At 42.8% G+C, this 24979-nt stretch overlaps 1 protein-coding gene across 4 annotated transcripts in view; it reads right to left on the reverse strand.

Annotated features, from left to right (window-relative positions):
- The window catches only part of sptbn2 (spectrin, beta, non-erythrocytic 2), a gene marked incomplete at both ends in the record, with an annotated part of 41463 nt that extends 21368 nt beyond the window's left edge, over positions 1 to 20095 (reverse strand). For 3 of the 4 annotated variants that reach the window (XM_080013093.1, XM_080013092.1, XM_080013091.1), the window contains 2 exons: positions 764 to 915; positions 19939 to 20095. In XM_080013093.1, the coding sequence (XP_079869219.1) occupies positions 764 to 915; positions 19939 to 20095 (309 nt within the window). Of the gene's footprint in view, positions 1 to 763; positions 916 to 13849; positions 13967 to 19938 lie in introns of all 4 variants that reach the window. The other variant, XM_080013090.1, reaches the window with a different exon arrangement.
- Between the last annotated feature and the right edge of the window lie 4884 nt (positions 20096 to 24979).

Consider the following 24979-nt stretch of genomic DNA (forward strand, 5'->3'; position numbering starts at 1 on the left):
AATACAGGAGGCTTTGTGTTTTTTTGTCTCGATGGGTCGTTTGTCTGCAGGTCAGCCCCCCCCCGGAAATTCCACAATGGCAGAATCTGGAGAAAAGTGAAGCGTAACGGCTCTGTGCTTACATGACTGTGTACCCCAGCACTTGCCGTAGTTGAATGTTTTCCTAAGCTATTATTTAAAAGATCGCAGCGCAAGCATGCAATTAGTCGCTGCTGCAACAATTTTGCACAAATGTGTTGAGTGTATTTTTCAACTTCAAGACCGGTAGTTACATTTTAAAAAGCACTTTTGTCCATTCATTTTATTAAAAAAGAAGTTCTTCAAAGGGTCTCATTTTCACTACCTTCTCACTAAAAACGGCTTTACTTTTATGATTATTTAACAGAATTTTCACAGAATATTGCCCAATTGTAAAATAGTAATTTAAACATTTTGATTCATTTTGTTTATGCCGTCTAGGTTTGTGTAAACACAAAACCAAAAGAAAATCTCAGCGTGTACGCATGTGATATATTTGGTACGTGTGTGTGTGTGTGTGTGTGTTTTTGTGTGTATGTGTGTGTGTGTGCGTAAAAGTAAGTCATAAATGAACAAAAGAATAGTGAGTTGTCAGTGTGGCATCAGTTCATATCAGAGGTGAGAATTCCAAGAATGAAGCAGTGTTTCAGAAAAGGGCAAAGTGCATGACTTGTATCGCAGCGTCACGGCAGGTGCCGGGGTCAGCACTAGGGACACCGATGAATCATTTCCGTGGGATACTAACCAGCTGTTCCCCTGAGAGCACTTCCAGCAAGCGGATTAGCATGCGACCGTCGCGCAGGTCGGTGTACAGGTCTCCGATGCGACAGGTCACACGGCCGAGGTGGGAGTTCACCCACTTGGTGAAGGTCTTCTTCTGCACCGCCTCACGCTCATCTGGAAAAGGCCGCAGAGGGAGGAGTGGATTTAGCTACGCGAGGCGAGAACAAACCCAGCCCCAGAGAGAAAAGCATCTACGGGGGGGGGGTTTGAATTCTCCCCAAAACAAACACTACTTCACCAGGACTTAAACCAAGGATTCTTAACCTTTTTTGGCCCGTGGCTTCATTTTTAGGTCCCAAAATCAATCAATCAATTAGAATGACAAATGTTCTTCCTTCCATCCATTACAATAATTGTTCTCCCTGCACTTGTGAAAACTGACAGTGGATGTTCTAGATTGCATATTAGGAAACTGTTTCATGCGAATTTGAGTATCCGTTGGCTACTATTATTGTATCATAGAGCCACCTCTAAAATCTTTTTTCAGTTGAGTACCCACTTCTTGGCATTGGGAGAAAAAAAAGATGAACACAAATGATGTTTTTTAAAGTATTCCTGTATATATAAAATTAATATTTTTAACACACTTAAAAAAAAAATCAGAATACCCCCTGTAGTACCCCGAGGGGCATGAATAGCCCCATTTGAGAATAGAGGATGGAGGGAGCTCCAAATGGAGTATATAGAAATGATCATACATTTCAGTCCTATTTAACAATTTAGTTTAAAAATATACCAATCACATCTTCGAAATGTCCCGCGATCCCGTGCGCAGATCGAGTGAGCCAAGGTTGATAATGTCTGACTTAAGCCCTTGTCCCGAGCAGTCAATTTCATAGACGAGCTCGGCTCTGAAACTGACAGCTCGACGTGGGTTCGTCGCTCTTTCGCCGTCCACAGATCTGGGGCCGCGTAGCCGACGTGGACGGCGCCGCCGTTTTAAGCGAGCGGGAAAACCAGCGGTGACAAACACGGCGTCGCAGGTGAAGACAGTGCGTTTAGTTAAACTTTATAGTAATGGGGTCTATAAAAGGATCACAATAAATTAAGCTGTGGCAGAAGCTCAGACATATGGAGCAGGGAAGTAAGAAGCTAATCCCGCTCTGCCACCTAACAAGGTGACCTCATTTCAAGGACACATGCTCTTTCTCTCCCTCTTCTCCCTCATCTCTTTCCATCTTTCCGAGCTGCATTGTCTCAATAGGTCAGAAAGCATTTTTGTAGCGCAATGATTAATCCACCGCACCGGGCGCGAGTCCACAGGCAGAAAAACCCTCAAGCAGGGAGGAAACGGATCAAGTGCTCGGCCCTGTGCTAATTAGTTTTGGTGAGGATGAAACAACTACCTTAATAGACTTGACGTCACAGAAACCAGGGAGAGGCTTCAAATTGTACAAACGATAAAAGAAAACCGGCTCCAAATAAGACGTTGAATTTGTTCATCTGAGTTCTAGATAGTTTTCAGTTCTGGGAATAACACCACCCCCACAACATCACATTGTTTTCGAGCGGGTAAAACAGATCCACACCGGTTAGTGTTTTAACCTAATAAACTCCCAATTTATACATCTCAGGGATGTAAATTAAATCAAGCCATAAGCAGCCATGCTGCCATAAAGGCAGGGATCCACCTGGACAGGCTATCACCTTCACCTTCTATGCATTTTTTTTGGTTGGTTGATTTTTAATAATTGGATCATATAGGATCATACTGTAATGTATTGCCTTGCCTGTGATTCCATTCACTTAAGACTCCAGATAGAAGTAATGTACAGAGTACTCTTCCCACCTCTCTGGATTCTGGAATGGCAGTAATGCTTTATTGCAGTCCGTCTTCATTTGCTGAGGAATACTGTCACGCACACCCTATCGACTCAAGAATGGCAATTTTGAGTACTGTATATGAAAGACTGACATCTCATAGTTACTATACTGAAATAGCAGATCTGCCTCATGCCACACGCTATAGCCCGATACTCTTACAATTCTTTCCCACAATATGGAAACGTAACTTTGTTTTTATATTCCTGTATGGAAAAGCTTCCACACTGTGTGTTCTGACACCTTTCTATCATAGCAGCATTAACTTTTTCACTAATTTGTGCTACGGTATCTCTTCTGTGGGATCGAACCAGACGGGCTGGGCTGGGCCTCACTCCCCACATGCATCAATGAGCCCATCGGCACCCATCACCTTGTTGCCGGGTCACCAGTTGTCCGTCCTTGGACCACTTTTTGGTAGGTTCTAACCACTGAATAGCGGAAATCCCCCAAAAGACACACACACTAGGGCTGAACAAATTAATCTAATTCAAACTGACATCGCCATTTAACAGAACACAATTTTCAAATCGCAAAGCCTGTGAAAAACAATTGGGGTTTTTTTATGTTACAAAATCTAACCAATAGGGCTGTCCAGGGCTGGTACTTGCTAGAGGCGCGGTAGGCGGCCACCTAGCACACCATCCCAAACAAGAATAATCGCAATTTGATTATTTTCCAAAATCATTCAGCGCACACACACACACACACACACACACACACACACACACACACACACACACACACACACACACACACACACACACACACACACACACACACACACACACACACACACACACACACACACACACACACACACACACACACACAGTATTGGAAGTCCCTCACATTCCTGCCAATTCTGGGAAATGAAAATAAAATCCTTAAAAACAAAATCAGTTTTGAGTCATTTTAATTGGCTGAAGCAGCATCAAACTCAACCCCACTGTGTGATTGTTCAACGGCCTCCTGCAGTTAATCTATCTTAATTATTAGTGAAGGTTTCTTATCGAGGCCATCTGAAAACAGCACCATTTGGCAATTTTAAAATGAGTGTTGCGTTATCAACTGTCAACCCTCTTGGCAGTTAAAAGGAGAACAGAATTTGAGATTTCACACATCTTCTTCTGTCGTGGGGTGGCTGCATATACGAGTACAAAGTGTGACATAAGGAAGGAATTGAGAGAGAGCGAGAAAGAGCGAGTGGCAGTTAAATTGTATGCTGAACACATCGCCATAAAAAGATGGCTACACAATATAATACTTAAAAGACAACACAAATACACAGACAAGACAAATACAATACTAATTGACATTTGACCACTCTGCACTTAAATGCTCCGCCGCTGAAAGACTTGCGTTCTAAGAATGTACCGTCAAACCTCAAGACACACAGAGACATGAAGGTCAGCAACACGAAAACAATGTGGAAGGAAGAGTCATCCGTTGGCACCGCCATTTGATGCGGATCATGCGACGGGGCTTGCGCTCCAAACACATAAACAAGAGAGCCGGGCACACACACCTTCTCCCTCGAGGCTGCGAAACTTATTATCTCAAGGTAACAAAACAAAGCGCTATGATTATCAGCCAACTCAAACCGTGGCGAAGAACCTGTTTTAGGAAGAGACTTCTCCAACCTCAACAGCGTACAGGAGACTGCAGGTGGCTCCTGATAATGTCCCCTTTCAACCATATTACACATATGTAATTGTAATGCATACTTAACATCCTGCGTTTTTGTTTTCCTATTTTGAGTTATTCATGATGCAGAGTCGGTTTGTGTATTTTCTTTATTCATTATTTTGAGCACTATGTAGGTCAAATAAGTTTTAATTTCTGTTGTCTAATATTTGCCAAAATGTTGTGTTGTGAACAGTTTATTAATAAACGGTGCCGGCGTACAATATCACCTGGGTTTCCATAGAAACATACGGTTAGCACTGAGAGTTGTTGGAGCTCATCGATGATGTGGACTACTCCAGAAGGTGGTGGAAAAGGGTGGAGGGAACACATTCCTCCCAATGCTTGGTCATGTTGTGACAGCACCCGGCATCTAGGTGGTGAGGGGGTGGTGCAGCCTCGGCCGGGGTCTGACGGAAACTCTGCCCCGAATGCCGCAAAAGCCCTAATAACCAGGCCACGGAGGAAGGGCGCAAGACGACTAAAGACAAACAGACACCGGTCCCTGCCGTGTTTGCTCGTCATACCAAACAAACATGAAACCTGTCATCAGCAGGGCCCGAGGTAGGAAAGGGCAAAACTGTTTGAACCGCCTCATGTGACAATGGAACTTCTGTCGTTTGTCCTGTCGCAGGGAAAAGTAAAGCATTTACTAAGAATTCTCATGCTGCCAGAAACCTGCAGACAGATGAGTCACATCAGGGCGCCATTGTAGGAGTCGAAGGTTATTACAGATATTGGAGACGAGTAATAAGGGCCACAATCCCAACGAACAAGTTGCGTGAGAGGCAACCAGATGTCTTAACGTAGTAGAGTGTGAATACTTAATTTTGCAGAGAGCTTAACAAACCACAAAATTGTCTTCGATGACAAGCCACTATATTTGCAGAAAGCAAATAGCGGTTGTATGACATTCAAGATCCCCAGGAACTGCCAAATCTACCGATGATAACTATTAACATTGTCTTTATTACTGCAATCAGCAGAACATTATTTTTTATTAAAAATTAGCTTGTTAACAGCATCTGGCTTGTTGACAGTTTGTATTGGCACATTTTTTACTTGGAAGAAATGCTGGGCCTGTTTGTGAAGGTACTGTAGTGCAGGGGGATGAAATGTTTGAATATATCTTTTGATTAATTTCGATTTTGTCATTTCCGATAAATGTGTGTGTGTGTGTGTGTGTGTGTGTGTGTGTGTGTGTTTGTTTGGGTAAAATAAGTCTATGTAAAGCTACACAGATACAAGGCTGGTGACAGTATGATAAAATAAGGTAATCTGCGCAAATATGCAGCCAGACTTAACCCTGTCCATGTGGCTCATACTAGATCTTTGCTGATAAAAGCACTGAAGGGTACACCAAAGATAAGAATGTGTCTCAAACGTCTCTGCTGTATGAGCGCAGGTCAAGGTGTTATTGCCGAAAAATCGGATCTGAAATGTCAAGGTCAATATTTGATTGAAAAAAAATACAAATAAAAAATTTGATTTGGGATTAAACTAGTTAACTAATCGGTCAATTCAGTTAATTCTGTGCCTCTACCTTAAAGAGGTATTTGAGTTAAATCCGATTTTAGAATAGCCAACGAATAAATATTGAAAATAAATAAAAAGACAAAAGGATTTCAGAAAATTAACTGAATATTATAATTACTGTATGTAAACTGAACCAATAAGTAATGTTTGGCCGGACCCGAGAGAGGTCCAACCAAAAAATGCCAAGAACTGCAGCACGGACAAGAAAGAGTTTTAGGGTCTACATTTAAGTGTAGACACAACTTTCGACATTGTTCGATAACTTCTACATTATTTTTTCACAACTATTACATCTACATGTGGACTCTGGTCTACTCTAGAGTGCATTGTAAAATGGTTTCCCTGTGTATATTATTATTGTTGAAGCATTGGCCCAGTGGATTGGAATGTGAGGCAACTATATACATTGGACTTGATTTGACTTGGTTTGACTCATTGCTTTTATTCATAAATATTTTAAATTAATATATTTTGAATGAAACATTACTAATCCTGTTGTGGCAGACGAGGGGGTCTGGAAGAGTCTTCTCATGTGTAGTTTTGTCTTGCGGTGGGGATCGCGTGGTGCAAGACGCTGGAAGCCTGCGGACCGGACCGCCAGCGAGCTTTTCTGTTGATTATTAATAAAAACTCATGCCATGATGGTGCCCCACTGCCAGAAAGACTGTCTCCCTTCCTGAACCACACCTGTGGGTGGAGACTCCCACAGCTGTTTGCTTTAACCTTGTCTTGATGTTTGAAGTGTACTCTGTGAAATACCACTGAACCATCAGTGTGTATTTTCATGTTTTGTGGCGCCTTTTCATAACAGACGGATCCATACTACAGATGAGGGCTTTAACACTTCTCTATGGACAACAGCATGTGAAGCTTAGCTTCCTGGAAGGAGCCTGTCTCAATGATTGCTCCTGGTTCTCTTTTTAAGGCGGTATCTTTGACGGTCAGAAGAGTCAATGTGCCGCTTCACTGTATACACAACACGCTGTGGCCAAGCACAGCATGACGCCAATGCTTCTCATTCTTGGCCCGCATCACTGATCCTGTCCCCTGATCATGGACGTAGATAAGAAGTAAAGACAGTATGAGCGTGACAAACAGACAGACGGCGAGAGAGAGAGAAATGGAGGCAAAGTCACAGTCTCTGTCTCTGTCTCCTCATCACCCGTCTTCAAGTAAAGCGCTGACTCCCTTCCAGTTTGCCAGTTTTCTCTGCTGTTCGATGCTTTCTAAACAAACACTGCATCCATAAGCAGCGATGCACGGCACCGCCCTTATGCAACCACTGGGGTCAGCGTAGCACAGGGGACAGGGGGTGACTCCATCCATAAATAGCATCCTATAGTAAGCACTTTGTGTAGTAAGCACACATACCGCATTTTAATTTCCTTAACATCTCTGTCAAAACGACACCTTGGTTCCGCGTGCAGTCCTTCAAAGTATGTTGGGAAGAAAAACAACATTTGGCCTCCAGCATTGCCTGGTTATCACTGAGTGCGCCCAGGAATTTAACCTCCTTTCATGTCCTGCTCGGGTCATCCCCTGCTCTCCTTTGCTTCCTGGTCCTCTTCCTCTTTAAATGCCCTTGACCCCATAAAGTCCAAAGCTCTATTCCTCACCCCAATCAGCGCTTGTGCAACATCAAGTGCCTCCGGTCGCCTCGTCCTCAGAAAGAATGAGTAAACTTCCACCATCAATCAGTGTTTGTGCACTTGTGACCTTCTATCAGAAACAAGATTGTGGTATCCTGCAGACAGAGGCCCTCCTCAGTGGGAGCCTGACCGTGCCCCTTTGACTCAGCTCTGGTATCATAGCTGGCGAGGGTGAAGCAAGAGCATCATAATCTTTAAGGAATCAGGGAAGTAGCAAGGTATCATGTGATCGGCTTGTTTTCACACTATCACTGTGGCTTCCCGCGGAATGTGCAGAATCTGGAGGAGAAAACTCTTAACAAAAATGTAGTGAGCCCGCTACGTGTGGGTTCTGCAGTATGAAGTTCTTAACAAAACACAAACACTTGAAGCCACACCCATTTCCACAAACACTTAAAGCTACACCCATTTCCAAAGTTGAAAACTCACACTTAAGTGTGCAAAAATAATTACAGGTGGATAGAAAAGAAAAAACAGAATAGATTCAAGATTTCTATGTGAGTAACACTCGTTTGTCGGTTTCACTGTGCACACATATGGAAAACTGCATTTGGATTGTCAATATTCATCCGTGTGGGCCCCTCTAACTCTGTATCAGACGCCCAAAAGCAAGGCTGAAGGATTCATTCTTCAACCTTCCTGCCCCAGCTGTCCTGCAGTCAGTGATTAAAGAGTAAGGTCAGGGTGGTCATTAGAGGGACACAGCAACATCTTGAATTTTAGTCTGTTATTTTTCCTTCGCAGGGTATTTGCCAGAAACAACCTATACTGGCACCTCTGTTAACCCCAGACATCTTGTTAGCATTGTTGTTGGTGTGCATCATTCAAACCCATGCTGCCTGAAGACGGAAGGGAGTTTGCAACTCGTGGGGCCTGCTGCTTTCATTGAGCAATGCTACCAAAGAATGTCAAATCATTTAAGGGAAACTGTGGCCAGTGGTTGGATTTTCTAGTGAAATTAGTTTGGGCTAATAATAAGCTGATAGTTTTAAGTTTAAATTTAAAAAATAAGAAATGATTTTGCCAAGAAAAAAAATGGAATATGTACTTACAGTCCCAAATAGCACTTTACTATGACTCTAAGTCATCATGTCATTGTTTCCTTTCTGTAAGCTTCTAATAAGGTCATTCTCACATTTCACTAATGGCATAAAAGAATATTCTGAATGGGATTTTGCTTCACCTTGTTAAAAAAATGTTTTATAATACCTAAAGGTATTTGTCAACTCAACATTATTGAAGTTACTATACACCATCTCTATACCACACCAAATGTATGTTTGACCACATTTAAAACAATGATTCCTTAAAATCACAAAGCCAAAAAGTGCGTAATGGCTAGGAGATGGTTTTGCAAGCTTGTTTAGGGAGTCACACTGATTTAAAGTGACTATTACTCAATGTGTCATGAACCCTTGAACTCATCACAAACACCAGATCCCAGTTCAAAAAGTTAAAATAATTTACAATATAAAATAATAGTCTAGTCTCATACTGAAAAATCCTATCCTTTCCTCTAAGCAGCTTGCAACAACCGCAGCACAGGATGTTACCAGCGTTGTCAGGCAGAGTTATCTTGGGCATGGAGTGTGAAGCACCGAGAATGCACAAAGACAGATGCGTACACCACAACGCACTTCCTTTACAATGAGGCAGCCCCTCCCCTGCTTTTAACGGTGAAGAGTAAGGCTGCGTTATTACCCGAGCCGCCTTCACGTGAAACCACCGCCTTGCCACATGTGGCAGAAGTTATTTTTACACTTCCAAGCGTTTATGGGCACATGAATTAAAACAAGAGAGTGCTGCCCCACAGCCAGGTTTACCCGCGTGAAGAGGGGAAGCAATTTAACGACAAAGACAGTACAGCAGCGGATGATGGGTCCAATGGCACTGCGCCCTTTTCAGATAGCAGTGAATTTTAGGGACTGTCCCTTTGGGTCAGGGCCCGTCTCCCAGCTGCAGGTCCGACTGATAATGAAGCAGGAGGAGTTGGGAGAGGGACTGGCCAAGGTCAAACCCGTGGGACTGGAAACAGATAAGAGGCACCCCTCAGCCATAACATCTGGACAAGAAATGGTGTGAAATACCAGCGAAGCACTAATTGCCCCGAGGACCCTAAAACCTTGATTTTCTGTTACTTTGGCAAGTAGGAAACGGTCAATATTAGTAAAACTGTGCAAGCAGGGTAAGCCCAGACATTGTGTTTGTATGTGTGTGCCAGTCCTTACATTAGTAATGTGACTCTGTGCTACAGCTGGAGGCCACTAGAGCTTTCACTATGTGCTCGAGGAATATTGAGTTACTACAGACAATTCATAGCCTGTGAATACACCCGAAATTTAACCCATAATGAAACATATCTCATGCGGCTATTCAAATTCTTAAATAGGAGTATTCAAACTAAATTTGATAAGAGCTAAGAACCACACTATGAAGATAGATGATAGTGGAATAGAGTTAATAATGGCATGGGAATTTTAGATCACTAGGGGAACTATAACAACTACAAGACAATACAGCAGCAATGAATGACAATATACTGTATATATTAAATGTCACTAACAACCTTTTGACTGACCTTCTCTTTGGGCCTGCTCTGTTCAATTTTGAATTCGGAAATTTCTTTAGAGGAAATGAGGCATAGGAAGGGTAGGATCATAATTTTAATTACAGATATTAAAACACAGTCCTGCTCAGTTTATGGTAAACACACTCAAGGGGGCAGTCAACTTTTCCTCAAGAAAGCCAATGTCTGAAGAAATTCTATAACTAATGCTGTGATCAACTAAGAGTATTGGTGCATGGAAATCAAAGAAAATAAACCAATGCTATATTTCAAGTTTTACATATTGAGTTTGAAATAAATAAAAACACATTAAACATGTAATGGGAAGGGAAATTAAGGAAATCATATTTGTTGAAGGTCATTTAAACATGTTAACTGTGTTTAAAGGGGACCTATTATGTAAAATTCACTTTTTCAGAGCTTGTGCACTTACATTGGGGTCTCTGATGGGCCGTCGAACAAACAACACACTCAGTTGTTGTGAGCTGTCTATTTCAGAGAACATGTGGTGAAAGACATTCGGATTTATGTCCTAAGTCACATTGAGACTTGGTAGAATTACAACTGCCCGCCATCTGAGTATCTCCACCCACAGCTGGAGAAATAACACAAGAGAATAACAAGTGCCGCAGGGAAGACCAGCACAAATCTTTTTAAAGAAAGAGGAAGTAATACCAACCGTCTGTGAAGAAACCGCAGATGAGGGAAATATAAGTATTTGAAACATAATTCTGTTGTTTCAAAAATTAAAAAAAAAGCTAAAATTTACAGACTGAATACAAGGGGCTCACAGAGCCGAGGCAAACAGTTCCGGAGTGGGCGTAGGGAGCAGCAGCATTTTTAATTTAAAGTGACACACATACTGAAACGGAGTGTCAGGAACAGGAGCGATGAGGGGCATGTTAGAATGCATAATCTGAGTGGTATGTTCAACAATAAACCTCAAAGACATGCTTTGGGGACCTCAGAGACCTATATTAACTTAAGGAGCATAATAGGTCCCCTTTAACCGTTATTGCATGAGCGAACTGAGAACAGGCCTATCGCCCATTGTCTGAGGTATGTAACGGATTTTGATTGATGATTTTTATGAATTCAACCTAAATATATCTAAACTCAACACTTTATTGAAGTAAAAATGTATACCATTTCTATATCATATTAACTTTATGTTTAACCACATTGAAACAATGACTCATTACAATGAAAAGGCAAAAAATAGTGTATGATACCAAGGAGATGGTTTTGCAAGCTTGTTGAGTATTACTCAACATGTCATGAACCCTTGAATTCATGACAACCACCAGATCACAGATTACATTCAAGTAGAAACAGATATAAAAACTTGTATTTTTATGTTAATGTTATGCTATGGTTTTTTTTGTGTATAATAATGAGGGTATTTTCAAGAAGCACTTACTACAACAAAGGAAAAACTACAACTTGATGAACTTTACTTGTTGAATATACTGTATATGTACCAAGAGAGAAAAAGAGCGCTGGCTGCTACAGTCACTGGCAGTGACGAAGGACAATTGGAGCATGTCGACCAGTGAACCTGCATTGTGGAACCACATTTCAAATATCTCCATTTGTGACGTCTGTGATGGCAGGTTTCTGTGGCTGCATGTTCGGGTGTGTGTGCCAGGAGGGTGCGTCCATGTGCTGACATGGTAATTTTTCTCTCAATGGAAAATCATTAGTGCGCTGACTAGAAGAATAACAGAACTTGTTGAATCAATTTTAATGCACCTTGTGAATTTTTTTTTAAATACGAGTTGCAAAATAAGGAACCAATGATGCATCACTGCTGCTGAATTGGAAGACTTTTGTTATGCTTGATGTTTTACAATCAATGCGGTCTTGAAACGAAAACTTCTTTGATCAAACAGCGTGTGGTGTTTCTGGAATCAGCAAAGTCCCTTCACACATGCAATGCAGGACTTGAAATAACTGCAGAGTGCATCGGCGACCAACTGCAATGTATGAGACAGAGGGAGGGAAGGACAGATGGAATGAGCCTCAAGGGTAGTCAGACTTTACAAGTGGGTGTTGCCCAAATGTGAGTATGTGCATCGAGATGAACTGCACTGACAAGCAGACAGGCCAAGCTGACACACACACACACACACACACACACACACACACACACACACACACACACACACACACACACACACACACACACACACACACACACACACACACACACACACACACACACACACACACACACACACACCTGAACGCTATTTTTCTTCGGTCTATATTGTTTGTAGAGTGTGAATGTGTGGATCTCTGTGAAATTATCTCACCCAACAACAATCCCCGGCGGGTCAATGCGTGTTCAGGTGGCCACTCATTTAGCCCCTGAACCCTGATCACAGCATTACCATTCCGATGCTACATTTTGCCAACTTCACAGAGGGAAAACAATACATTTGTGAACCCCTGCCCCCCCCAAGTACAGTCTGTGTTGCTCTCACAAAAGCATTAACTTTACATTCTGTGCACATACATTATAAGTATCATCACATGCCGGTTTTATCTCCGGTCTCAATGATTGCGACCGGAGATATAAAAACAAAACAAAACAAAAAAAACCCACCTGTGGGAGGGTAGGTGTTTCATTTGTTGACACATAAAGAGCACATCGGACAATAGAGCGGCAGGGGAGACTGGGCGATAACACCTAGACGGCGCAAATTCATACAAAAGACTGATATCTCCCTTGGTGGCAGTGGAGATTGCTTAATCTAGGAGGTTAAATATTGTTTGAGCGCCAGAAGAATGCCAAATATGTTAAGTGTGTAAACCTGTCCCTCAAGTAAGCTCTATATTCCAGACAGCCATCAGCAGGGCAGTAGAGACTGGTGTATATGGTGTGATCTTAATGGGCTCCAATGTCTGACAAGTGCACCTTATATATAAAATGGCACACACAGGTCTGCAGCTCACTATCCTACTAGTGTGTGACCAAGTAGGCTGCAGCTCGCTGTCTCCGGGCTATTTAATAATACGATTCACGGACGTGTAGACTGATTAATACACGTAAACTAACGTGACTCCCTGACTCCTATGTACACATTTTTTTTTTTTTCCCCCAGGCACAAAGCTATTACACATAAGACGCTACAAAATTTACTGAAATTTTGTGTAGCGCGATGGGGAGACCATCAGAGATCCCAATCACAGGTCAGCTACAGAAGGCCGTCGTTCTTTGCATACTCATAATCCTACGTGCCGACTTTGGCCGCTGCGATTTCTGCGTCCAGTGCCTCACAGGCTTTGGCAACAGACAGAGACCTCTGTTGTAATAGGATAAGAGAGCACAGGTGGCCTGGTGATCAGGTGCCATACTGCCTGGCTTTCTGCTTTAGAGCTGAGCTAACGCCTACTCTCTGTCCATGGCGCCTGCTCCTTTCGCTGCCGTCAACACTTGGTTTCCGAAACAGCATTACACAGAGAACAGGAATGGCCCACAAGGTGGCCATTCACACTAGAAAAATGTGCAGAAGACCTGGATCTCATGTGTTTAAGGATGATAACTGTCGCTACTCACTACTGTCACAACTGTAGCTCAAAGCATAAAATAACTCGCACAAATGTTTCCGGAAGCCTAATAATTCACCAGCAACAGTTCTTCACATTCGCACCGTCCTAAAACAAAATTCACAAGCTTTACAAGATTCAAGCTGAAGCTAAAACTTAAACTAGGAATTTTCAGATAGAAGGGAATTCCCCTTTCACCCCACGTTCCCTCCGAGGAGCGTCGGCACGGAAGACTTACCTTGCAACTGCTTGAACCTTCCCTCCAGGATGTTGGAGTATTGCACCTGATTTACAAATGCTGCTGGAGACAAACAGGGCTCCCTGTCTCTCTGCTCATACTCCATGGCCTCAGTTTCTGGACCTCTCACTCTCTCGCTGTTGGATATTCCCTTTCAGATAAAGACTAACCAGGAGATTACCTGCATAGCAAAGTAGAGGCAGGCTCCCAGCTATAAAAAAATAAAAATAAAATAAAAACCCCAGTTATATCAAATAGACTCCACAAGAGTTTTCCGGATAGTATCTTGGTTTAATCCAAAAATGTTCCTTCCTCCAGATCCCTTCAACACTAGGCTAAATCAATAAGGCACAAAGTAGAGCGGGAATAGTTTCTTCGTCCAGTTTTCTTCAGCTCGCTTGCACCTTCTCCATTGAAAAGCACCAGTAGGTGCAGGGGTGGAGGAGTCTTTCAACGACTTGTTTAGAAACCAAAGCAAAAGGACAAAATGTTCTCCCGTTTCACCCCCTCTTCTAAAGTCCATGCAACACTCCGGGTCCTTGGAGTAAAAAAGTAAAAAAATAAATAAATAAAAAAAATTGTGAACTTCCTCCTGACTTCAGGCAAAGCACACTGGGGCAGCTTTCCCTCCAAACTTCCAGCACGCATTCAGGCACCCACACACAGAGCTGAGCTGAGCAGGCAAACCGGCTGTAGTCGGATGGCTGTGTAAACAAAGCCTGCTGCCCTCTGAAAGCTGGTGTCATTTGCATAAGGTGTGTTTGAGGGAGGAGCATTAGGGTACATGGCAGGAGGAAGTAGGGAGAGGGAAGGAGGTATAGTAGGTGTGGAGGCGGACTAAACCATTCCAAGAGGTGCATGTACAGTGGGAGCCGGGGGCGGATTACAGAACGACGGACTAATTCCAAGGAGTTAGAGGGCGTGGCCTGCCAAGAAGGTACTTCAGGAGAGGCAGATTGTACTTTCGGATCGGATGGCCTTTTGTTTGTTTGTTTTTTGTGTTCCCTTGTGTTCCTCTTTCTTCTTCCATCTGCATTTCTAACACATGCTCCCACTCCACCTCATTTCTGTTTGGCGGCACAAAAACTTTAACAAGGCGTTAAGACAGGAAGGAAGTTGTTGAGAAAGAGTCAGCAGCAGCAACAATAAGCTCTTTCCTGCTCAAGGCTAGATTCAAAAGTGTGTGTGTGTGTGTGTGTGTGTGTGTGTGTGTGTGTGTGTGTGTGTGTGTGTGTGTGTGTAAGTGCTTCCATGCGCACGTTACGTGCGTCTGTTTTCAGTTTCTGTGTAGTACAATTAAACTATTGCATTAGATATATAGGTCACAGTTGATTTGTTATTGTTGTTAACAGATTTTTACAAAAGTACCTGAGAACCTGGAATCAAGTCAGCAAGACATGAGTCATGCATTGTGGATATTGACACAGGTATTTTTCACATCATTTCTATTTGACTCGCATTGCTAAATTATAGCTTTTTCAACAGCGGCAAAGGCAGGAAAAGGGACATCTCCATGTCAAAGCCAAAGGACGACTTCTGTTCTTCAGAGAGGTCACTCTTTTCCTGCGTGTGTCAACCGAGCACATCCCCCTCGGAACAGAACCTAAATAAAAGCGCATTAACGGATGTGCTTAAATGTTTCTGTGTGCGGGAAGAACACAAGCTTGTAATCACGAAGGGCTCACAAGGTGGTAGAAGTATCCCCAACCAGAGGATGCCTTCTGGCACGGCCAGGGGGCAGCGTTAACCAGGGCAGTCAGGATTTTTTGATCTATGTTTGTCCAGATGAGCACAGAGGGTCTGAATGGATCTCATTAGAGCACTGACACCGCCCAAGGCCCTCAGTGACTGTGGTTTTATGTGGAGGGAGTCAGCTAATGAGGCCACCTCTAGCTGGAGGTGCAGAGGTTCTGCTCTGGTCACAAGAAGTAATGAGAGCAGAGCGGAGTGACCGTACAAACACCACAGTCAACATGAGGGACAACTATGACTGCAGCTCCGTATTCGTGTTAAACTCTGACATGTTACCACTGAAACACTTACTCTTCATGCAAATTCTCAACAGTGTTGATAAGTAGTAAAAAAATGAAAAAAGGGGGAAACAAGTTCAGGTGACTAAACAACCAGATCAAAGTAACTCCAATAAAGTTATGGTAGTAAAAATATACAAGTTCAAGAACAAGACAATTTTACAAAAATGTGGAAAAGCAAGCAGGCACATTTTACAAAATTAGGGTATAGCTTTTTGCGTAGATGTGGGAGGCTAGTTTATGTGCCCACATTGCAAACAATTTGTATTTCCTCAACCATAATCCAACAAGCAGTGAAACAACCAAACATGCATGGTGAGCTTCCCATATTAAGTTAGGTGCGGAGGAAGGAGATGTCAAGGACGTACGTGAGAGAAAAGTGGGTGAGGGGAGATTCATCGCTGAGAATTTTGCGGTAAACCCATCTTAAGCATCCATCCCACGACTCCCCCGCTGGGACCAGAGGCAGAGCGAGAGGCTGGAAAATCTACCAGACACTGACAGCGCACATGTGACCGGGGGGGGGGGGGGGGGGGTTCCTCGTAGTGTGTGTGTGTGTGTGTGGGGGGCTTCATGTCTCTCTGGGGAAGCCAGACAAACCCCCGGCACCCATTCCCAGTGACAGAAACTGGGTAGCACCAGGCAGATTAATGTGGCTGATTAATTACAGTGGACGAGCGCCGAGGCAGTACTTCAAAAACTACAAAGCCCATTGACTTTGCATTTCTCATGGTCGCAGCTGACTAATTGAGTTATTCAGTCGCTGAGTATATTTAAATTCACCAGCACTGAGCAGCATGTTATTGCATTCCTGTGTCAACCACTCACACTTACAACCCCCTCATCAGCATACTGAAACTATATGTTTTCAGAAGGCACTTGTTTTGTTTTCTCAAGTGAATTTTGGATATGATATGCTTTCATAAGAACCTACATCTTCTGAATTGTAATGCGAAGTTTCCTGACCCTAAGACATTCATTAAAGTGTACTTTATATCCATGGATTATTGTTTCCAGCCTTGTTATCTATCTGATCAGTAGTACAGTGTATCTTATCAATTCGTCTGACCAGCGATGGACACTCATCACCTGGTCCCCGGGCGCGTCCACGTACGCTGCCCACTGCTCCTGGCTGTGCCCCCGGAGGAAGGACAAGCCAGGATGGGTTAAACGCAGAGGCCTCATTTCACCGGCCGCCATCCAAAGCATGTGCATGTGTGTGTGTGTGTGTGTGCGTGCATTGTTGTTGTAGTGTGGTGTGCTGTGTGACAAATAAAGATTGTTCTTCTTCTTCTTCTGTTCTTCTTATATTTTCTATATGGGAAGGACAGTCCTACGTTAGGGGAAGAGATCCAGACCAGACTGAAACACTTTCATAAAAAATAACAAAATGAAGCTGTGGGAAGCAGGCTGATTCTGAATCAGCTTAAGGATTTAAACTTTACTGTAATGGCCTGAAAAAAAAGTTTATTTAAAAAGTCATAATCAAAAGTGAATCAACACATAACATAAATTAGGCCTAATTAAAAAACACTTAACAAATTAAAAACAATGACTGCAGGTGGGTAGAGAATATGGAAGGCTAGCCACTGTTGAGCCAAACCAGTTTAAGTAAAGTTTTAAAACGGTGAGAGAAAAAAGAAAGGGAGTTTTAGTAGAGAGATGGAGAGATGGAGAGAGAGAGAGAGAGAGAGAGAGAGAGAGAGAGAGAGAGAGAGAGAGAGAGAGAGAGAGAGAGAGAGAGAGAGAGAGAGAGAGAGAGAGAGAGAGAGAGAGAGAGAGAGAGAGAGAGAGAGAGAGAGAGAGAGAGAGAGAGAGAAACGCAGGAGGTCCTGACATTTCGGGATAAATAGTTAAAAAGAAGTGGGCGGGGGCTAGGCCTGGGGGGAAATAGCTGCAACAGCACGTCAAAGAATGTGCACATCAAGCCCCTGCTTGTCAGACCGAGATGGTATCTCTGTCATTCACAGGGGCACGCACACACACACACACACACACACACACACACACACACACACACACACACACACACACACACACACACACACACACACACACACACACACACACACACACACACACACACACACACACACACAGCAATCTGTAACAGAAGACAAAAGTTCTCGCAAGCTGCTCTGTGTTCTTTTTTATAAGTATTAGATATTGTCGCATCATACGTAAAACAGTGAGGTACCAAAACCTGAAGAAGCTGCGCTGCTACCACTGCAAAGAAAATATTTTTTTTTCAACAGGAAATGAGAATGAGAAAAATGACTTTGAATGTAGCGGTGTTTAAATATCCTCAAGGCTGGTTACGAGGAAGAGCGAGATGAGGATGTGTGAGAGTGAGAAAGAAAAAGTACAGCAAAGGGAAGCGAAAGAAGAGACCAGATGTTGGCCAGACTGCTGCTTCCCTCTGCTGGGGCCCCCGTGATATTACAACATGTTTTGATCGGGACCTTTGGAAAAATTCAGACCCGAAAGTGATCAAAAAGAATGAGCAATTACAAGTGGAAGTAGCTTAGAGGGGATTTTTCACTTATTTGCGTAGCCCAAATATATCACAAACCATCTGAACAAAAGCTTATTGGTTTAATAATGGAACTGATGACAAACAAGGCAAGTTCCCTCTATGGAAAAATATTCCATTTATTGATAATTCATAGCCTATGGATTACATGGTACAGAACTAATAGGAGAGGACCATATACAGCAAAATGTTATACAAAGGTGCTTAAAACTAGAATACATGATTTCTTGATCTTCAGATACACTTGCCACATTACAATAATGTTTTAATATTTATTTTATACACACTTTCCATCGGCATAACATTTATTTTCTTTTTAAGATAAAACCACGGGATTCGGCTAGAACCCAATTCACCCGCCCCAACCCCATTCCATCGTGGCTTATTACGTCATGACCGAAAACGTATTGACTGAAAAGCTGCCCAACTTTGTACTCTTTCTCAAAGTATTTCTATCTCGTCCTCAAAAGGGGGGAGTATTTGTCTTTTGGGTCAAAAGGAAGAAAGCGCAAATCTTCAGCTGACAGTTTTGTCGGCCGTTCTCTTGTTCGATTATTTCTTTATTCATATACGATGCCAAATTGCTACCCGAAACAAAGATATGCAATGCCGTTCATCTCTTCAATATACCTTCTTCACTATAGATTTACTTCATTTTCATCATAATTATTAATTATATAATTTCTATTGATTATTTATAATAAGTATTGATTACTTTTATAGGATTACTTTGGGACACCTTATACTTTATACAGCACTTTACATACGGTAGAAAAATACAGTCGTCAGTCAGACAGTCTGCTGCAGAGTCTCATTAAAGGCAACCAAACTTTTGAGTAAGTGTTCAACGTCAGTCTGTATCCTTTATCATATCCATTCAGCTCTGTCAGTGTTGCACCTCGGAGTGTGTCCTATTGAACACATTTGGAAGTAGGCCAGGAGTGAGTGGCCCTACATTTCTGTGGGACAGCGCTGTGGAACATGGTTGTGAAAACGGCCTATGCCCTGATATCGCTACTAGTTCACAGCCTGGACATTTAATCCATAGAGGATAATTATTTTCCCTTCATTTAAGTAATTGAGGAGTTAATTGCAATTGCCTTTGTCCAACGCAGCTGGAAGACTGTATTGAATATAGGAAAATATCTTAAATTAAATCAACTTTAAGGACAGAATAAAATGAAGGAACTATTTTTAGTTGTTTTATCGGGTAAAATCACCCCTGTGGTAGTCAGCTATACAACAACAACAAAAAAGGAATTTCACAATTCAATTGGGCACACACTTTTTATATTCTTTATTGGAGGATATCAACAGCAGCAGTGATAAAGAAAGAATGCTTCTCAATATTTACTCGCCTATGCATTTAGTACCGGAGTTTTGCAATAGCTCGGGACCAAAGCTACAGATCTCTAGATTCAAGTGCTGTATCCCCATTCTTTGTGAGCTATACTATGTTATTGGCAAAAGCAAATTGGGCATTCTGCAAACACACGCATAAGAGTAGGGTAGGGACCGGATCCTACCTGCCAGAGCTTTGATCCGTGAGCGTTCGAAGAGGCGTGCCGAGCTGTTCTCATTGTCCCAGTCGGTCTCGGCCGCAAGGTCCCAGCGGTTGTTGATGTCGTTGTACTGCTGCTGGATCTCCAGGCTGTCAAAGTCGGTAGGCGAGATGGTGCTCATGGTGCCCAGACAAGGGGAAAAACCATCCAACCTAGGAATAGCAGAGAAAACATAGTGGTCCTCAGTCAGCTATCGGGGTCGCGGGGGGGGGGGGGGGGGGGGGTTAAATGTCACTCAAAGCGTCACAGGACAGACCCTCTCGATTCAGCCGGTTTTCATTTCGGCGTCCATTACAGGTTGAAGAGGATTGCTTCTTTATTGATCCTAGTTCATGGCCGTTCAGAATGTAAGACTTTCCGAGACAGATAAATGACTCGGTCCTGTGTTCCACAGCGGAAGATGAAACTGCCGGTTAAAGTCGGGCCACAGGGGAAAGAAAACTCTTTGTGACTCAGTCGCAGAGCTCTGAGGCCCCACCCACCCGGCTCGCTGTTTATTGAAAGTTATTATAACACGTGTTGCGTGTCCAAATTGCACCAAATACGGCAGTGCAGTTGGACAGGTATGTTACTGATGACAGCTTGTACTGGATTTTATGGGCGTTGTGACATCACAAAGTCAAGAAGAGGAAGAAGAAGAAACAGAGGATGGGGCTATGTAGGGAATTCCCATAATATTTTTACATTTTTTTTTACATGATGACTGGAAATTCTCGCCGCACCCCATTGTCACATAGGGACAATCAGGGAGCAGCCACAAAGACAAGAGACATAATATAGTACATGTGGACACACACAAACTAGGGCTGAACAATTAATCTAATTCAAACTGACATCACCATATAACAGAACGCCAATCAAAAACAATTGGGTTTTTTTTTTTGTTTTTTTTTAATGTTACAAAATCTAACCAATAGGGCTGTCCAGGGTGGTACTTGCTATAGGCGAGGTAGGCGGCCACCTAGCACGCCATCCCAAATAATAATCCCAATTTGATTATTTTGCGAAATCACTGAGCACACACACACACACACACACACACACACACACACACTGGGTGGGGAGGGTATTTAGGTAGGGCATTGCTGACGAGTGCTACCCGCGGGCCTGGTGAGCTTGGCAGCAGGGCAGCCAGGTCTTCTATGTTCTCCCCTCATCTCTGCAGGGGACTGCAGTAATCCAGCATCCACATACCTCCACTGCTGACTAGCATCTCCATATGTCAACACCTATCAGTAAGCATTGCGTTTTAAGGGACTTACAATAAGTATAGTTTTCATTGCAGTTTATGTCTTTAAAGAGGGTAATTGTTGTTGTCAGGGCTTTTTTAACTTGATCCAATGTTCACAAACCAACCTGAGACTGTATATTTAACCGGTCTGCCTTTTTAATGGAGCTTGGCTTGTAATTTGTCGATTTATTTGAATTTTGTTTATAACTTGGAGCTTGCTTCTTGTATCCTTAGATGTATGTAAATCTGAAAACCTGACACTCAGAACAGTAGACCATCTTGATGCATCTTACTATGCAGCCATGTTGCAGTCCACTAATACAGAGGCTCCCAACCTCCAGGCCTCAGACCAGTGCCGGGCCACGGAGCATTTGCCATCTGTCCGGGAGAAGGCGAGCGGGGGTGCACTAACATGGCACCAGGGGCGCCACCAAGGGGTGGCCAGGGCAGGGCCACCCGCACCCTGATACAATCGTTGGCCCCCCTTGTGAGTTGCAATCGAAACTTCAGAAAAAAAAAAAAAAAAAAAAATATATATATATATATATATATATATATATATATATATATATATATATATATATATATATATATATATATATATATATATATATATATATCTTCTTCGAAGTTATCTCCGCACCGCTGCGTGATCAGTGCGATCTCCGCTTGTCGATCAGGGTTGACTCCGCTGCGCGCCCCGTTCCCCATTTCTCCAAACAAAGCAAATAAAAACAGCCTGTTTTTATTGTACAGGTACTCCTCACTTAACGACCAAGTTCCGTTCCTAGGATCTGGTCGATAAGCGAGGAACCGTGATATTTCACGGTAAGGGGTCGTGTCTGGTATATATAGTGCATAGAGTGTTATTTCACGTTAAGGGGGCGTGGCGATTGTGAACGCTAGTGTAGGGAATACTGACAGGCTGCAGGAACGAGACAGAATGAGACCGGTGATGTGATGAGATGTATATAGTGTATATAGTATAAAAAGGGTGATTGCGCGATGAGACGCCGCGGTACTGAGACACCGCAGTATAGTACATAGTACGCGGTACATGAGCACCTGTAGTTGTATTTATTTTCCTCTGTTTCCTGAACCAAAAAGAGCCCCGTGCATAACGGGGAGACTTTCTCAGTCACTCCCTTACCTAAAATACCACCTCTCTTGATTTAAAGAAAAAAAATCATATCTAGATAGCCAATAACTTGTTTGCTACCTGCAAGTCAAGTCACTGTAGTAATTAATATTTTAGTACTTTTAACAAGAGACAATGTTCAAGAGATAACCATGCTCAACAAATGGTAAAACATCACCAATTAATGTTAGTCATTAATAGTCAGTTTGACTATTAATTAAGGTTAGACCCAACACCGAGTGTAAGGTAGTCTGTGATACATCAACCAGAAAGCCCACAGCGCGGCATCTAATTAAAGATCATTGCGTCTTCTAAATCAAACAGCTTACATTTATATCAGCAACTAAGCGGAACACGTACACCTCATCATCAAGCCAAGCCTTGCTCTTACACACACATAACCAATAAAAACAAAACAAAAGCCAGGCAAATCTTATTAAGAGCAGATTAAGAAGTGGCTGGGAATAGCAACTAAGTATGGAGACATTATCCTGGGATTAGGGCAGAAGGCTGGAATGGCCTCAACACTGCCTCCCAGCCATCCCTGTGTGTGTGTGTGTGTGTGTGTGTGTGTGTGTGTGTGTGTGTGTGTGTGTGTGTGTGTGTGTGTGTGTGTGTGTGTGTGTGTGTGTGTGTGTGTGTGTGTGTGTGTGTGTGTGTTAGCAGCCAAGTATTCTTCCGGCTGTCAATTGTTGATTTGACAGATTAGCTTTGTAAAGTATTACGTTAACCAAATCACCTATTCTAGTTTAATGTTGCATTAAGGTTAATTTTCTTTATGATAATAGATGAGCCTGATACAGATAAAAGGCTAAAACCCTAAATTGGAGAACGATGTTCTGGTCTATAAACAAATTATCATCATTACTACTCCAAGAGGGGGAGAATCACCACAGGTGAGACGGATATACATAGAAACAAACAACAACATGTACCTGGAATAAGATGAACAAAGAAACATCAGACGACAACGTGTATAGACAAAAGAGAGTTGATTTAGTCCAGGAAAACTGGAAGAGCAATTGGGCACGTGGCCTCTTCCTGTCATAGTTATGGCAGTAAACGAGGAAGAGAAGGAGAGGGATGTAATCAGGAGGGTGTTCAGGGTGAGTTCAAAGCAGTTGGACCCTGCACCCCCGAGGTTCACACATACAACCCAACCCCGCGTGCAGGCATAGGACGCACCCCCCCCCCCCCCCCCACCCACCCACACCCATCAACTCCCTGCGCAAAGGCGAGGCCGCCCAGCTGAGGCCCGCCATACCGCAAGCAGCGGTATGGCGGGCCTCAGCTGGGCGTCCGCACCCCAACCCACACCCATGACGGCGGGCAGCCTCCAGGGGGCCCTGGAAAGTACCCAGCGGCGCTCTTCCCCTAGCCCCGCCGGATGGAAGACAGTCAGTGATGATAACTTGAAAAACGTTTGTTGTGTTTATATTTCATATCACACAACATATTCACTCCTGTAACTTTCACCAGCAAAAAATACCGAAATACAAAAAAATACATATTTTATTATTAGCAGTGATCATGGTAATGAGCTCAACCCCGCAGTTATATCAAGTGACCACGGTAATGGGGTTATCGTCACAGCCCGTCAATATTGTCTGTTGTATATCATCCCTTATTCAGTGGATCCCTATTATAAACCATCCCTTATCTCCAGACTTCTGAAACACAGCTATGTGGTGAGCAGCAAGTCCACAAGAATTGCTTGTAGGTGTTGGATATTGAGCTTTTGGGCCGTATCATGACCTATGCGCAGCTGTGCTTTAGTCAATACAAGTCATGCGATCAATCAATAAATTGGGTGTATAAGTGTTTGTTTCTGCAGCTGTAGTGGCAACTTCACATGAAATAAAAGGACATGACTGACTGTCAACATCATGAAATCTAAGTATCCAATTAATTATCATAGAAATGATTGCAATTAACAATTACATTGTATAATAATAAATTATTAATATTATTATTATTATTATATTAATAATATAGCTGCAGGCAGCAATACACAGGGTCCAGTTTTAGGTACCTATTACAGGTTTCCGAGGTTGTGTAAAACATGGTTTTATATCAATACCAATTCCAAATTTCCCAATTCTTCATTCTCAAATGTTAGACCAGTTTAACATAATTGATTTATAACCAAATTAATTGTCTTCAAGATTATATTTTTCCGAGTTTCCGTTAAACACAGCATCGGCTCAGGTTGCCTGTCGTAACAAATGCTATGCAGTCCACAGCAAATGCGAATGACTTCCGAGAGATGAAGCTTGGACGTCGGATGATGATGTCACAAAGCACCCACTCTTGAAACTAATTAAGTCGCGCCAACGTTCTTCAACTTCCGGTAAATTTGTAACAGTTTTTCACTCATTTCTGCGCCAAATAACAATAATGACCAAACTCAAATGACAAGACATCAGAAACGTCCTGGTTCTAACAAGGCCATGACCATGTCTGTGCGTACTGCGTTTGCCATGTTTCAGATACTTTTAGCCCGAAAAATGCCAAGAGGATTAGCAATAATAAGGAGCAAAAACAGTGGGGTTCAAGCCTGCATTATTTGTAGAGCACCTTTCATATACCACATGTAACTCAAAGTGCTTTACATCCACGCGACAGCGTCTAACGTC

Source organism: Zeus faber, assembly GCF_960531495.2.
Source record: "Zeus faber genome assembly, chromosome: 14".
In the NCBI taxonomy this organism is placed as follows: Eukaryota; Metazoa; Chordata; class Actinopteri; order Zeiformes; family Zeidae; genus Zeus; species Zeus faber.